The following is an 11,988-nucleotide window of genomic DNA, read 5'->3' as shown; positions in this document are numbered from 1 at the left end:
GAAAGGGGAAGGGGTGGAAGGAAGAGAAGCCTTCTGGATGGAGATGGAGAGCACCAAGCCTGTGTTCACCATCTGAGAATCCACTTAGTGCATCCTCAAAGACAGAAACCAGGAATTTGTGATGTACATAGAGGAATATAATCCCACATGGAGATTGAATAGCAGGTCTGTGATTTAACAGTTGTGTGGGGTGGTTGGATTTCCCTAATGAAGTCTACTCTCCTAACTCTTAAAAGTGTTTAAACTAAAAGAGTCTGCTAACTCTTGAAAGTGTGTTTCTCACTTGCAGCCTCTGGAGACCTGTGTGCAGGCTGGACAGAAATCTCCTTTTGGATTGCCAGGGGAGCTGGAAGAAAGAGAGATCTCATCTGTGGCAAAGAATGAATCTATAATGTTCTTTTTGCCCTAGGGAGAGCTGGTGAGGAAGCTGAAGGAAGAGAAGGCTCCCCAGGTGGACATAGACAGAGCTGTAGCAGAGCTCAAAGCTCGGAAGAGGGTCCTAGAAGCAAAGGTGAGTCTGGAAATTAAATTCTGAGCTCCACAGTTTTGTCTGAAAAGCCTTGAAATTTCTTAATTCTTTATTGCAGGTTTGGTCTAAACAGTCCAAATTCAGTCCTAGACTGAATCACTTCTGAAACAGTTGTTACAGGTTTCCAGCTAGTGGCAGTTTCATTCTTTACCTGTTACACTAATTTCTGTTAGCATTAAATCAGTGTGGAAACAAATGCATATGAGTTCAGGTTTGTTAGCATTAAATCAGTGTGGAAACAAGTACATATGAGTTCAGGTTGCCCAGTAATCAAAGCTGAAATTGAGTGTATATTAACTAATCTTTGTTTGCTATATAGATTTTTTGTGTGCAGAGTGAGAGCACATGCTGTTCACTGTGGTAAATTTTCAGATTCTTTGTGCATTGAAATTCCCTGACTCTCATAGAAGGTGTTTCTTTAGAAACCATCCATTTTGCTACAGTAACAAAGTTTCTGTAGATGTTTCAAATAACCTGCAGTTATTCTCAGCCTTAGAGGTGAAGTTGTATCCCCTTTTTTAAATACTGCTAAACTCTGAAGTCTTTGTGCAAATTAAATGATGGAACTTGAAGTTTGTTGTCTTTATATTCATAAAGAAGTAAAATACACTTTCTTATCCTGTGAGCTTCCCTCCCCTTCCCAGACTGAAACAACAAAAATAAACTCTTGAAGCTTTAAAACAGTCACTTGTGCAGATTCACCCATGTTCTAATTTCAATTTCATGTAAACCTGATTGTAGTTGTGCCTGGGTAATACTCTTAAAAATAAATGAATTAATGAGTAAATACAGCAATTCTTACAGCTGCCTGACTGTGAGAATGTGAGTTCACCTGAACTGAAACCCATTGACCCTGTTTGTCCTGCAGGGTCACGTGGGACGAACAGGTGCTGCTCTCTGCCAGGTCTGGCCTTGTGGCTGCCTGTTTACATTCACTGAACCCAAGAAAATGTCATTTTTACTGAGTGTTCAGCATAGGGCTTTGAAACCATTGCATGAAACCTGCATTAACTGCAATACCTGCAATAACTAGGTCATCCTGCGGGAAATACTATCTAGGTGTTCTCCCAGTTTTGTGTACCACCCCTCAGAAGCTTGGGGGGATGTCAGCAGGCAGGTAAGAGGTCCTGGAGTCCCTGTGGATGTCACCAGGCAGCTGAGGGGTCCTGGTGTCCCTGTGGATGTCACCAGGTAGGTGAGGGGTCCTGGTGTCCCTGTGGATGTCATCAGGCAGGTGAGGAATTTTGGTGTCCCTGTGGATGTCACCAGGCACATTTGGAGTCCTGATGTCCCTATGGATGTCACCAGGCAGGTTTGGAGTCCTGGAGTCCCTGTGGATGTCACCAGGCAGGTGAGGGGTCCTGGAGTCCCTGTGCATGTCAGCAGGCAGGTTTGCAGTTCTGATCTCCCTGTGCATGTCAGCAGGCAGGTTTGCAGTTCTGATCTCCCTGTGCATGTCAGCAGGCAGGTTTGCAGTCCTGGTGTCCCTGTGAGCCCCAGCTCTGTGTTGGAGGGTGCCTGTAGGATGCAGTGGGGAGGTTTCTTAGCACTTACACAATTTGTGTGGGCTGTCAGTGCAAGGCTGACCTTGCAAATGCAGCATCTGCCCTTGGGAGTGCAGCACTCCAGTACTGGGAGTGTCTCTCTCCTGATGCTGTTCCCAGCAAGGATCACAGTCCCTTCCACCTTTGGGGGAAGCTGCAGTGGTGATTTTCAAGCCCTGTTCCTACTTGAAGATGTCAGAGCAGCTCTGAATTTGAAGCTTTGAGCAGGGTGGAGCAGCTGAGTACACAGAGTACAGTGCTTTTAAAATTAGACCACATTTATTTATCATTATTGATGATAGAAAAGGAGAAATTTGAAATACATGGACACACAATACCTTTTGTTACCCCAAGGCTTTTCCAAGTGATAGTCTGAGACACTTAAGGGGATCTGAATTTATTGCACTTCTGGGTTTAACTCTGCCTTAATGATCAAAACAGCTGCCTTGAAGGAAATCTTTAAGTGTTGACCTCACTAATGGATTAGATTGCAAAAATCACAGGTTTTCAGATAGTGAGTTTGCTCTTAAACATTGTCACAGTATCTTGTCAGAGCATGAAGCACTCTCAAGTTTTCTGAGTGCTCAAAAAAAATTTACAAATATATTTTCCATGCACAAATACCTAAAATCATCCCTTTGGCAGAGCATGAGGATGATGGGGCTTGTAATCTTCATCGTCAGAATTCTTTCATGTGAGGAGCACCTTACTGAAAGGTTTATGTATGCCAAGAGTTGGATGTGTGCAGTCTGAGATGGTCACTTAAAGCTCTTTTCATAGTCAGGAGAGTGAAGAAGGTTAGAATTGGTTTGGAAATTGGCATTTTTTTGCAGTGATTGTGAAGAAAGCTGAGGATAACTCACTCAGGGAAAGTTAGGTCATGAGTCCACCTCAAGTGTCTGAAATGGTGCTGCATTCAGACAGGGATGTTCATAATTGAGCACTTGAATCTCCGTGGGAAGATTCCTCTTTGGAAAATGAGGATGTTGACAGGATGCCTTTTCTTCAAAGTGGTCTTTGCAGACTTTTGACTCACAGTGGTGAGTGAAGAGGATTTCTCCTCCTGCCAGAATCAGGAGCTATTAAGTGGTTTTGTTTTGCCTGACTTACAGGAGCTGGCCTTACAGCCCAAAGATGACATCGTGGACAGAGTTAAGATGGAAGACACTCTCAAAAGGAGGTTTTTCTATGACCAAGCCTTTTCTATTTATGGAGGTATGGGTTTGAAGAAATGTACATTTTAATCCCTTTAGGCTAATTTTCTGGTCTTTCTAGCTGGTTGAAATGCTGCACTCTAGCAATGTTATATTAATGTGGCATACAAGATTTTTTTTTAAAGTTTGATTTAAACTTTCCTGCTTGAGTCTGTAAACCTTTCAAAAATTCCCCCTTCCTGAAATGTTTGGGTTGGGACGGGGCTCAATTTTTGTTTTGGGCTCTCTGAATGGGAATGAGTGGACTTTAGGATGCATGTCCTGAGGATTACATTGGTAGAAGATGGCTTCTTTGCTGAGGGTAGGATGTTTGGGGCTTAAGGAGATCATCAACTTATTTATAATCATTCATCTCTTCCTGAGCTTCTCTTGGCAAATTAATCACAGAATATTCTGAGCTGGAAGGGACCCACAAGGATCATGAGTCCAGCTCTTAAGTGAATGGCCCAAAAGGAGACCAAAAATGCTCAAACCCACTGTGAACTTTAGAACCTGTTCCCTCAGTGAACTTTGCCAATGAAATTTATGGCAGAATAAATGTGGCTGTAAACCTCTTCAGATGGCTGATATGAGCATCTCAGGAAGCAGCACACTGCCTCTGTGGTTACTGCTCTTTCACATTAGATACCAAATTAAACACTCTGAGTTGTTTTATTGGCTTTTTTAAAATCTTTGCAGCCACAGTGGTGATTTGCAGATATGTGTTATTTATTACTGACACTGCTTCAGCAGTGGTCACTTCTTCTGTATTCAGATTCCTCCTTCACAGAGATTGCTTCCACAAAACTTTCCACAAAACAGAATCCATTGGTGGAGGGAATTTGCTTTTTAGAGTTGTTGGTTGCAGGAGTTTATCAGTTTTAGATTCTGTCACTACCTGATGCCTCAGTGCTCTGCAGCTGAACTGTGCTTCATGCTCATAAAATGAAACCAGCTGATGGAAATGCTGAGAAGGGAGGACATCTCCTCCAAACAGTGCAGCTTTGTACAGTCTCACACTTCTTTTTTACCTTTTCCTCTTTGCAGGAGTCAGTGGTCTGTATGACTTTGGGCCTGTTGGATGTGCTTTGAAGAACAACATCATCCAAGCATGGAGACATCACTTTATTCAGGAAGAGCAAATCCTGGAGATTGACTGCACCATGCTCACCCCTGAGCCAGTTCTAAAGTAAATATGGGTCTTTTTTTTTTTTTTTTTTTAGTTTTTCCTACCTGCATTATGTAAATTCTGGTCATAGGTGCTTTTTACAGTGTTCTGTAGAATTATCCACAGGGATCTTGAGTCTGGGTCACCCAGTTTCATACCATAATTAGGTTCCAGTGCACAAGTCAGTGTGATAAGCTGCTGTTGTAAATCAGAGAAAGCAGTGGCATTCATATTTGAGAGTTCAAAGCTTCCTAGCAGTCCCATGAGGTAAGAAATTGTCATTATTCCTTTTTCTAAAAGATTAAGAAGACAAGGAAAGGGCAGAAACTTCCATTCAGCTGAGATATAAAATACTGGGAATATCTCCACTTGAATTACTGGTTATTCCTCACTACTGCAGCTCTGTCTAGTTTTGATCATGATGCAGTTCCTGAAGGCATTAAGTGTCATCTTTGTGACACATCTTAAGGTTTAGATTATTGATACTTCCCACAGATCATATTTTCTGAGAGGTGATGCTGCTTAACATGACTCTGAAATCTGAAGCAGGAGTGAGCCTGCAGTTTTTGAAGGATTTCACTTTGATAAAGGTCTGTCCACTGGGATCACACAGACCTGGGGATGTCTGGTGGCAGCTGTCACATTCCTTGTTTTGTGTCATCTCTTCTAGGACTTCTGGCCACGTGGACAAGTTTGCTGACTTCATGGTGAAAGATGTGAAAAATGGGGAATGTTTTCGTGCTGATCATCTCTTAAAAGGTTTGATTTTGTTCCAGGCTGGGTGGGCCTGGGGGTTTCTTGCAGTGATACAAGCACTGGAAGAAAGAATCTTTTTCAAGGAAAGCCTGCTGGTGTGGCAAGTCTTTCATAGTTATGTTTGCAGTAATTAATCATACCATACCAAAAACCCCATAGGTTTGTGTCTTAAGTGAGGTTCAGGATCTCTGGTGAAAACACAGTTGTGTCCCTTTTATAAAACCCAGTGTCATCAGGCTATGAAAGATTACTGTGTTGTCTAAGCCAAGGATTCCCTTTATAACAAGATTTTTGTACTTCAGTGCATTCTGGTCTTAGTTTTCTTGAATTTCAGTTGCTTTTTTAAGTACTGAAAAACAATTTATTGATGCTGTGAGGGGTCAGAGTATGTTTTACCTGTGAGAGGTCAATTACATGGCAGTGGATGACTTTCATGTGTACCTTAGAAATAGACTTCAGGCATTTCTTTGATTTGCAAAGTCCTCACACTTCTTCCTGGTTATTACAATTTGTTTGGAAAAACAAACCAAGAAAGTCACAGAAATAAGAAGCCTGTTTGAAAACTTTCTCAGGTACAGCTCCACTGTGAATGGGATTGTTCCACTTTTCTTCAGTGAGTGGTGCTCTCTGGTTTTTGAGCCCTTTCCTTTAAATTCAAGTATGAAGAACAATCTATATTAGCATTAAAGTAGTTTTCATGGTATTCATTAAGAATTTCTTTTGTCAAAAAAAAAAAAACTCAAAAGAAGCCCATCCAACCTCTGCCTCTGTTGCTGAGCAGCCTCATCAAACAAGTGTGTCCCTGTGTTGTGCAGCCCCTCCCTGTGAACAGCCACCTGCTGTCACTGCCAAACTGAGCTGTTACTGACTAAAAAGTCAAATTGCTTTTTTCAAACAAGAGTGAGAAGTCTTGGCATCACTGTGTGCCTTTGTGTGTCAGGGAGGATGTTGTGCTGTAACGTGGAATGCAGTCCAGCTTCACTGTACCTGCTTCTGAGAATAAAATCAGCCTTGCTGCTTGGGATCAGACTAGATTTAATTTCTAGTCTGTATAATAGAAAGCAAGAAAAGGACTACAAAGACTGCTTGGGTTTAAAGAAATAATATTGGAAAGGAACTGGATAAGAATTTGTTTTCCCTGTGGCTCTCCAGTACAGTGAACTGTAGGTCACCCCTGCCCTGAGGACATGACTGGAATTACCCTGTCAGGACAAGTTGTGGGCATCACTTAACTCATGCTGGGGGATCCTCTTGAGCTGTTTTATACTGGGGTCAGTGATGGAGTTGCAATCTAAACTCGTGGCCAACTTTTCTTACAGCTCACCTGCAGAAACTGATGTCTGACAAGAAGTGCACGGCAGAGAAAAAGGCAGAAATGGAAAATGTTCTAACACAGGTGGGTGCTGCACAGGGAGGTGGCTGCTTCAGGGACAGGGATGTGTGAGAGAGTCCAGAGGCAGTGGCCGTTTCTGTTCCTGAAGATGCTCAGAAGTCTTTACCCCAGAGATCCTCTCAAATACAGACAACTGAATTGTTAATAAATACTCTGAGCTTGCTGGTGAATCTCATCTCCCTCACTCTTTTGGAGAGTTTCTGCTGTTGTGTTAATGAATCTTTTGAGTGTTGGGTTGGTAGGGGTGAAGCTCAGTCTTGGGGTTGGTTTGCTCTGTTTCACTTGATACCCTGGCAAAAAGTTTACATTTGTCAGTCCCTTCTGTGGGATTGTCATACAAAGGAGCAGAGATGGATCACAAGTTTTGTCAGGGTTTTTTTTTGAGTCAGCTCAGCACTGATTTGCTTTGTTCTGAAATTGTCTCAGTGCTTTGAAGCCCTGGAGATTTGTTCCTCTGTCTCTGACACCCCACAAAGATTTTTCCTGTGTTTACCATGAGAATAGTTGGTGTTCAGTCTGACATTCCTGAACAACTGTACAAATATTTGCCTTTATTTGTTTTTTGTTTTTCTTTGTTTTTAATGTTTGTTCTCATGACTTCTAGGATAAACGCTTCCAAAGTCATGCATTTAATGAATGTTTCCTTCCAGAAAGAGAAACTATTTGTCAGTGTTTTGCATCACTGAGCAGCTGTCATTAGGTTTTCCACACTACAACACTGAACTTTTACCATCCTTTAGGAAATCTCTCTGTTAACATTAGAGTATTTTTATATCCTGTGTTTGGATTTATTTTCCTGATATATGAAAGATCATGACAGCTAGAAATGCAGAACAGCTCTGAAAGGGCATCTAATGCATAGCTTGAATATTGTGTTTCAAGCAGCAGAAGAAAAAGAAGTGAATGCAGACAAAGCCCTGCAGAAATTTTAGCTTTCTTCTCCCTCATTGCTGTATTTTTTTTGCTCCCAACACAGAGCTCCCCATGTTTTAGCTGAATCTGTTCAAAAGAGTCTGTTCTGGTGGGTTGTGGTGCAGTCCCAATGACTTTTCTTGTGCTTTACACCCACTCTTAAGCTCAGACCTCCTGTGGTATGACTAAATCCCAGACCTATTACTAAAATAGGTTTGCAAATGTGCAAAGTGTATTCTTCTATCACTGGTTCAAACTTCAGCTTGCTTGAAAATTTAGGTTAGAAGGGAATATTTTGGGCAGGTGATTCAGAGCTGTAGATCAAGCTCAGTAAAAGATAAAGAGGGCATTCATTCCTGTTATCTTGTCTAGTAATTAAAATAATTCTCTTGTGTTTTGGTATTAGTTGGACAATTATGGCCAGCAAGAGCTTGCAGATCTCTTTGTGAACTACAATGTGAAGTCCCCTGTCACTGGCAATGACCTGTCCCCTCCTGTTTCTTTCAATCTGATGTTCAAGACCTCCATTGGGCCTGGAGGAAATATGCCTGGGTAGGTGCTAATTTCATTCTGCTCACACTCTCCTTGCTTTAGAGATGATTTGGAATAAAAATGAAATCTCTGGAGTAGCCTTCCCCTGCCTCTCAGTCCCAGCCTCCTGTAGCAGGTTAGCATTCCTTGGAGTCTTGAGGAAAGGCAGGAGAAACAAGGGGCTGTTGGAGAATCATGAAAATACTTAAAGCACCCAAAATACAGATCCCAGCTGTGCCCTTGCTGGTTGGAGTAGTTTTCATAAAGCCAGTTAATGCTGGTCTCCAATTGTCAGTGACTTCATGGCTGTAGAAAACCTACTTCAGGATACCTGTTTGAGGAAGGAGGTAAAGTTTTTTCCCTTTCAGTATATTGCTTAAGTGTTTTTTTTTTTTTTTTGTGTCTGGAATTAAAAGTCTCAAGAGAAAAACTTTTACCTGTGAGTTTTGTTACAACTGTGGCTTTCTCCCTGCTTTCTCCACCCTTAAATTTTCCTGATTTTCCTTTCCCCCATGTCTTTTCAGCTATCTGAGGCCAGAAACTGCACAGGGAATATTCCTCAACTTCAAACGTCTGCTGGAGTTTAACCAAGGCAAATTGCCTTTTGCTGCTGCCCAGATTGGAAATTCCTTCAGGAATGAAATCTCACCCCGCTCCGGCCTTATCAGAGTGAGGTACTGCCAACTTCCTCTTCCAGCAGGAGGGCACCTGGGAGCAGGGAGCATCTTCCTTTGCTTGCAGGGTTTGTGCAGCATTGTCTCACTTTAGTGCTTTCTCCCAGAGGAATCCTGTTTTTGTGCCTGGTGGGCCTCAGGCTCTACAGATGAACTCAGAGTTTAGATTTTAAGTACAGAATTCTAAGATTGGTTTGTGAGAAGCAGAATATCTGAAATAGTTGTTGTATTAGAGATAAACTCAGTTTCACCGGCAGAATTTGGCTTCCATCATAGTCTAAAAGAATCATGTCCAAGGTAGCTGTGTTCTCTGCAGGGCTTTGCTTGTCTAATTATGTTTGTGCAATTTCCTTTGAAACTGAAATCAAAATATGCTTGACCTTGTAGCAATATTTCCTTGTCTCTGACCTGCAGATTCTGCAGTTCTACAGCTTGCTGCAGAGAGGAAGCTGGGAGATAACCTTACTCAGGACCAGGGTTGGTGTTGCAAGATCAGTCAAGCTGGAAAGCTCAGGGTTATTGGGAATTACTTCCAGTTCTGTCTCTGGATAAAAGTGATTATTGCCTTTCACTAGGGATAATCTCTGTATTTAAAATGATCTATCCTAATTGGAAATCTCTTTCATATAATTTGGAACAAGGGCTCCCATGCACAGGCAGTACATGTAAATTTGGTAATTGATTATTTTGTGGTGCCATAAATGTCACTGAGAGGCCATGACATCCTTAGCACAGAGGGAGCTCAGGAATTTCCTCAGTCCTCCTGTTCTGTTTTGCTCATCTGGAAATGAGAACTTCTCTCATTGAAATCATCTTCAGTCAAATATAAATGATATGCTTGTGGCACATTTATTGGAGACTGTTATTATGCAATCACAGCAAATTACACCCTGATGGCTGTGATTTACAGTTAATGATTACCTAGAGCTTTTTTAAAGGTTGTTGATAATGAGCTAATTCAGTGGAAAGTGATTTCAGGCAAGAAGGTTTAGAATCAATCTCTGAGTAAAGATATATTAAAGACATGTTCTTAAAACAGAATTCATGCCATTGCTGCGTGCAGCAGTATCATTATCTTCCGGAAATTACCACCTCACCTGGTTATTTTTGGCACCTCTGCCATGAGTTAAAGCTACTGATTTAATCAGCAGACCCTGTGAGGAAGAACTGCTTCTGATATGGGCATCAAAGCAGTCTGGAAAAACTCTAGAGAACTTCTGGAAGTGCTTCCAAAGGTGGTGTTCTCTGCTCTGATTCAAAATGGGGTTAACCAGAGCCTGGAGAGCTCTAGATGGATCTGTAGAAAGTTTTGTTAGGAATTTGAAGATGAAACTAAATCCAGTGATGAGACTGGTTCATGTTCCAGTCTGCCCATTCTCTTGGCTGCGTCTGCATAGGATTTTAAATTACTGGCTTGCTGTGAGAGGCTAAAGCACAATGGTTTATTAGGATCCAATGGATAAAATATTTAATATGTGTGTGTTTGTTTTCACTAGGGAATTCACCATGGCAGAAATTGAGCACTTTGTGGACCCCAGTGAGAAGAACCACCCCAAGTTTCAGAACGTGGCAGATCTCAACATCCTCCTGTACTCGGCCAAGGCGCAGGTCAGCGGGCAGTCTGCGCACGTCATGCGCCTGGGAGACGCTGTCCAGCAGGTAACCCTCCTCCTGCAGCCACACCCAGCTTGCTCCTTGCAATATTGCACTCAGGGATAAGTTACAAACTGGCTTTTTAAAATTAGGGCTCTGAGTGATGTGTCTGTCCAGTTCTGTGTTGGTCTGAATGCATGTAGTGCAGTTGGAATAGTCTGAATCCAGGACATGGATCACTGGGCCTACACAAAGTTTGTGTTGTGTTGGTGCCAGCTGCGGTTTGCTCCCAGATTTATGAGTAGTTTCTGTTCAGTGAATCAGTGAGACTGAGATCTAGGCCTGGTCCTTGCTACCAGCAGAGTGCAGGTGGTGTTGGGATAAGGGTTGAAAGCTAAACTTCACACTTAGCTAGTGAAGAGGGGCAGTAAGGAATATTAATACAAGCAGTATCTGGGAATCTCATATTCAGCTGCTGATCCCCATGAGTACATGGCTTGCATAATTAGATGAATCACTACCTGATGAATCTAATTATGAATGAGTTGATTTACCAACCTCCTCCTCTCCATTTCCTCCAACACCCCAAAAAAAAAAAACCAACCAAAAAACCACCAAAACACTGCCTTTAAAAAACATAAGCAAAGCAAAACATCTCCAAAACAAGAGCCAAAAAGATGAAAAGAACACCACCCCTCTGTTGTATTGCAGCTGTGAACTGCAGGATGCAGCTGTTGTAATGCCAGTGACTGCACTGCTGCATACAGTGGGGTATTTACAAGTAGGTGATCCTCAGAGCCAGTGGGTGATGAGTCCTGGAGTGACAGTAACTCACTGTTTGGTCAGATGGAGATGCTGCCAGTGAGGTGAATTTGAAGAGATGTAACAGCTTCAGGAGAGACAGAACATAACCACAAGTTCTATCTGTAACATGTCAGTTTGCCTGCAGGAGTTCAACAGATCATGACTTTGCTTCCTTAGGAATTCACATGGGTGTTTTCTTCCTGCTTTTTCTCCCTGCAGGGTGTGATCAATAACTCTGTCCTGGGTTACTTCATCGGCAGAATCTACCTCTTCCTCACCAAGGTCGGCGTATCCCCGGAGAAGCTGCGCTTCCGACAGCACATGGAGAATGAGATGGCTCATTATGCCTGTGACTGCTGGGATGCAGAGTCCAAAACCTCCTATGTAAGTGGGCAAAGTGCAAACAGTAAGGGGAATCCATGTCAGATCTGGTTTATTTCTGACTTTTGAAGTTAGTTCTGTGGGTCTGATGCGTCTCTCTGGCTTCATGTTGGTCTAGACACACATAATGCAGTTGAAATGTTCTGAATCCAGGACCAAGGGGCAGCTCAGCTCCCTGCACAAAGTTTCTGAACTGTTCATGCTGCTTTGGTAGGTCCAGGCTCCTTTGCCGGAGCCTGAAGTAGCCTGGGGACACTTCACTGGTCAGATTTCATCTGGAGTTAAAGGGAACTGACTCCTGGTGCTTTCCAAACACTGTAACCTCTCTAACAGCAGTGGGGAAGGATTTGTTTTGCTGGAGGTGTTATTCCAGGGCAGATTGCTTCCTGCTTGAGTGCTTGCTCTTCCTTTCCCTCTTCCATGCTGTGAGAAATGAGTTCACTCCTGCCAGTTCAGACAGCTGGTACTGGAAGAAAAATTCCTCAAGGATTTGTTATCATCTTCCTGCTG

The 11,988-nt window shown here is 42.5% G+C and overlaps 1 protein-coding gene across 1 annotated transcript in view; it reads left to right on the top strand.

Moving 5' to 3' along the window:
* Window positions 1-401: 401 nt before the first annotated feature.
* GARS1 (glycyl-tRNA synthetase 1) overlaps window positions 402-11,988 on the top strand; it is a 21,287-nt gene continuing 9,700 nt past the window's right edge. Inside the window, exons 1-9 of the mRNA XM_031059741.1 lie at window positions 402-511; window positions 3,186-3,288; window positions 4,314-4,455; window positions 5,105-5,193; window positions 6,510-6,586; window positions 7,902-8,047; window positions 8,551-8,700; window positions 10,197-10,359; window positions 11,317-11,481. Of these exons, the coding sequence (XP_030915601.1) occupies window positions 3,231-3,288; window positions 4,314-4,455; window positions 5,105-5,193; window positions 6,510-6,586; window positions 7,902-8,047; window positions 8,551-8,700; window positions 10,197-10,359; window positions 11,317-11,481 (990 nt within the window). The 5' untranslated portion in view covers window positions 402-511; window positions 3,186-3,230. The remainder of the gene's footprint in view (window positions 512-3,185; window positions 3,289-4,313; window positions 4,456-5,104; window positions 5,194-6,509; window positions 6,587-7,901; window positions 8,048-8,550; window positions 8,701-10,196; window positions 10,360-11,316; window positions 11,482-11,988) is intronic.

This window comes from Geospiza fortis, unplaced genomic scaffold (assembly GCF_000277835.1).
Source record: "Geospiza fortis unplaced genomic scaffold, GeoFor_1.0 scaffold182, whole genome shotgun sequence".
In the NCBI taxonomy this organism is placed as follows: Eukaryota; Metazoa; Chordata; class Aves; order Passeriformes; family Thraupidae; genus Geospiza; species Geospiza fortis.
The sequence above is the reverse complement of the archived record's forward strand: the minus strand, read 5'-3'. Positions and strand labels throughout refer to the sequence as shown.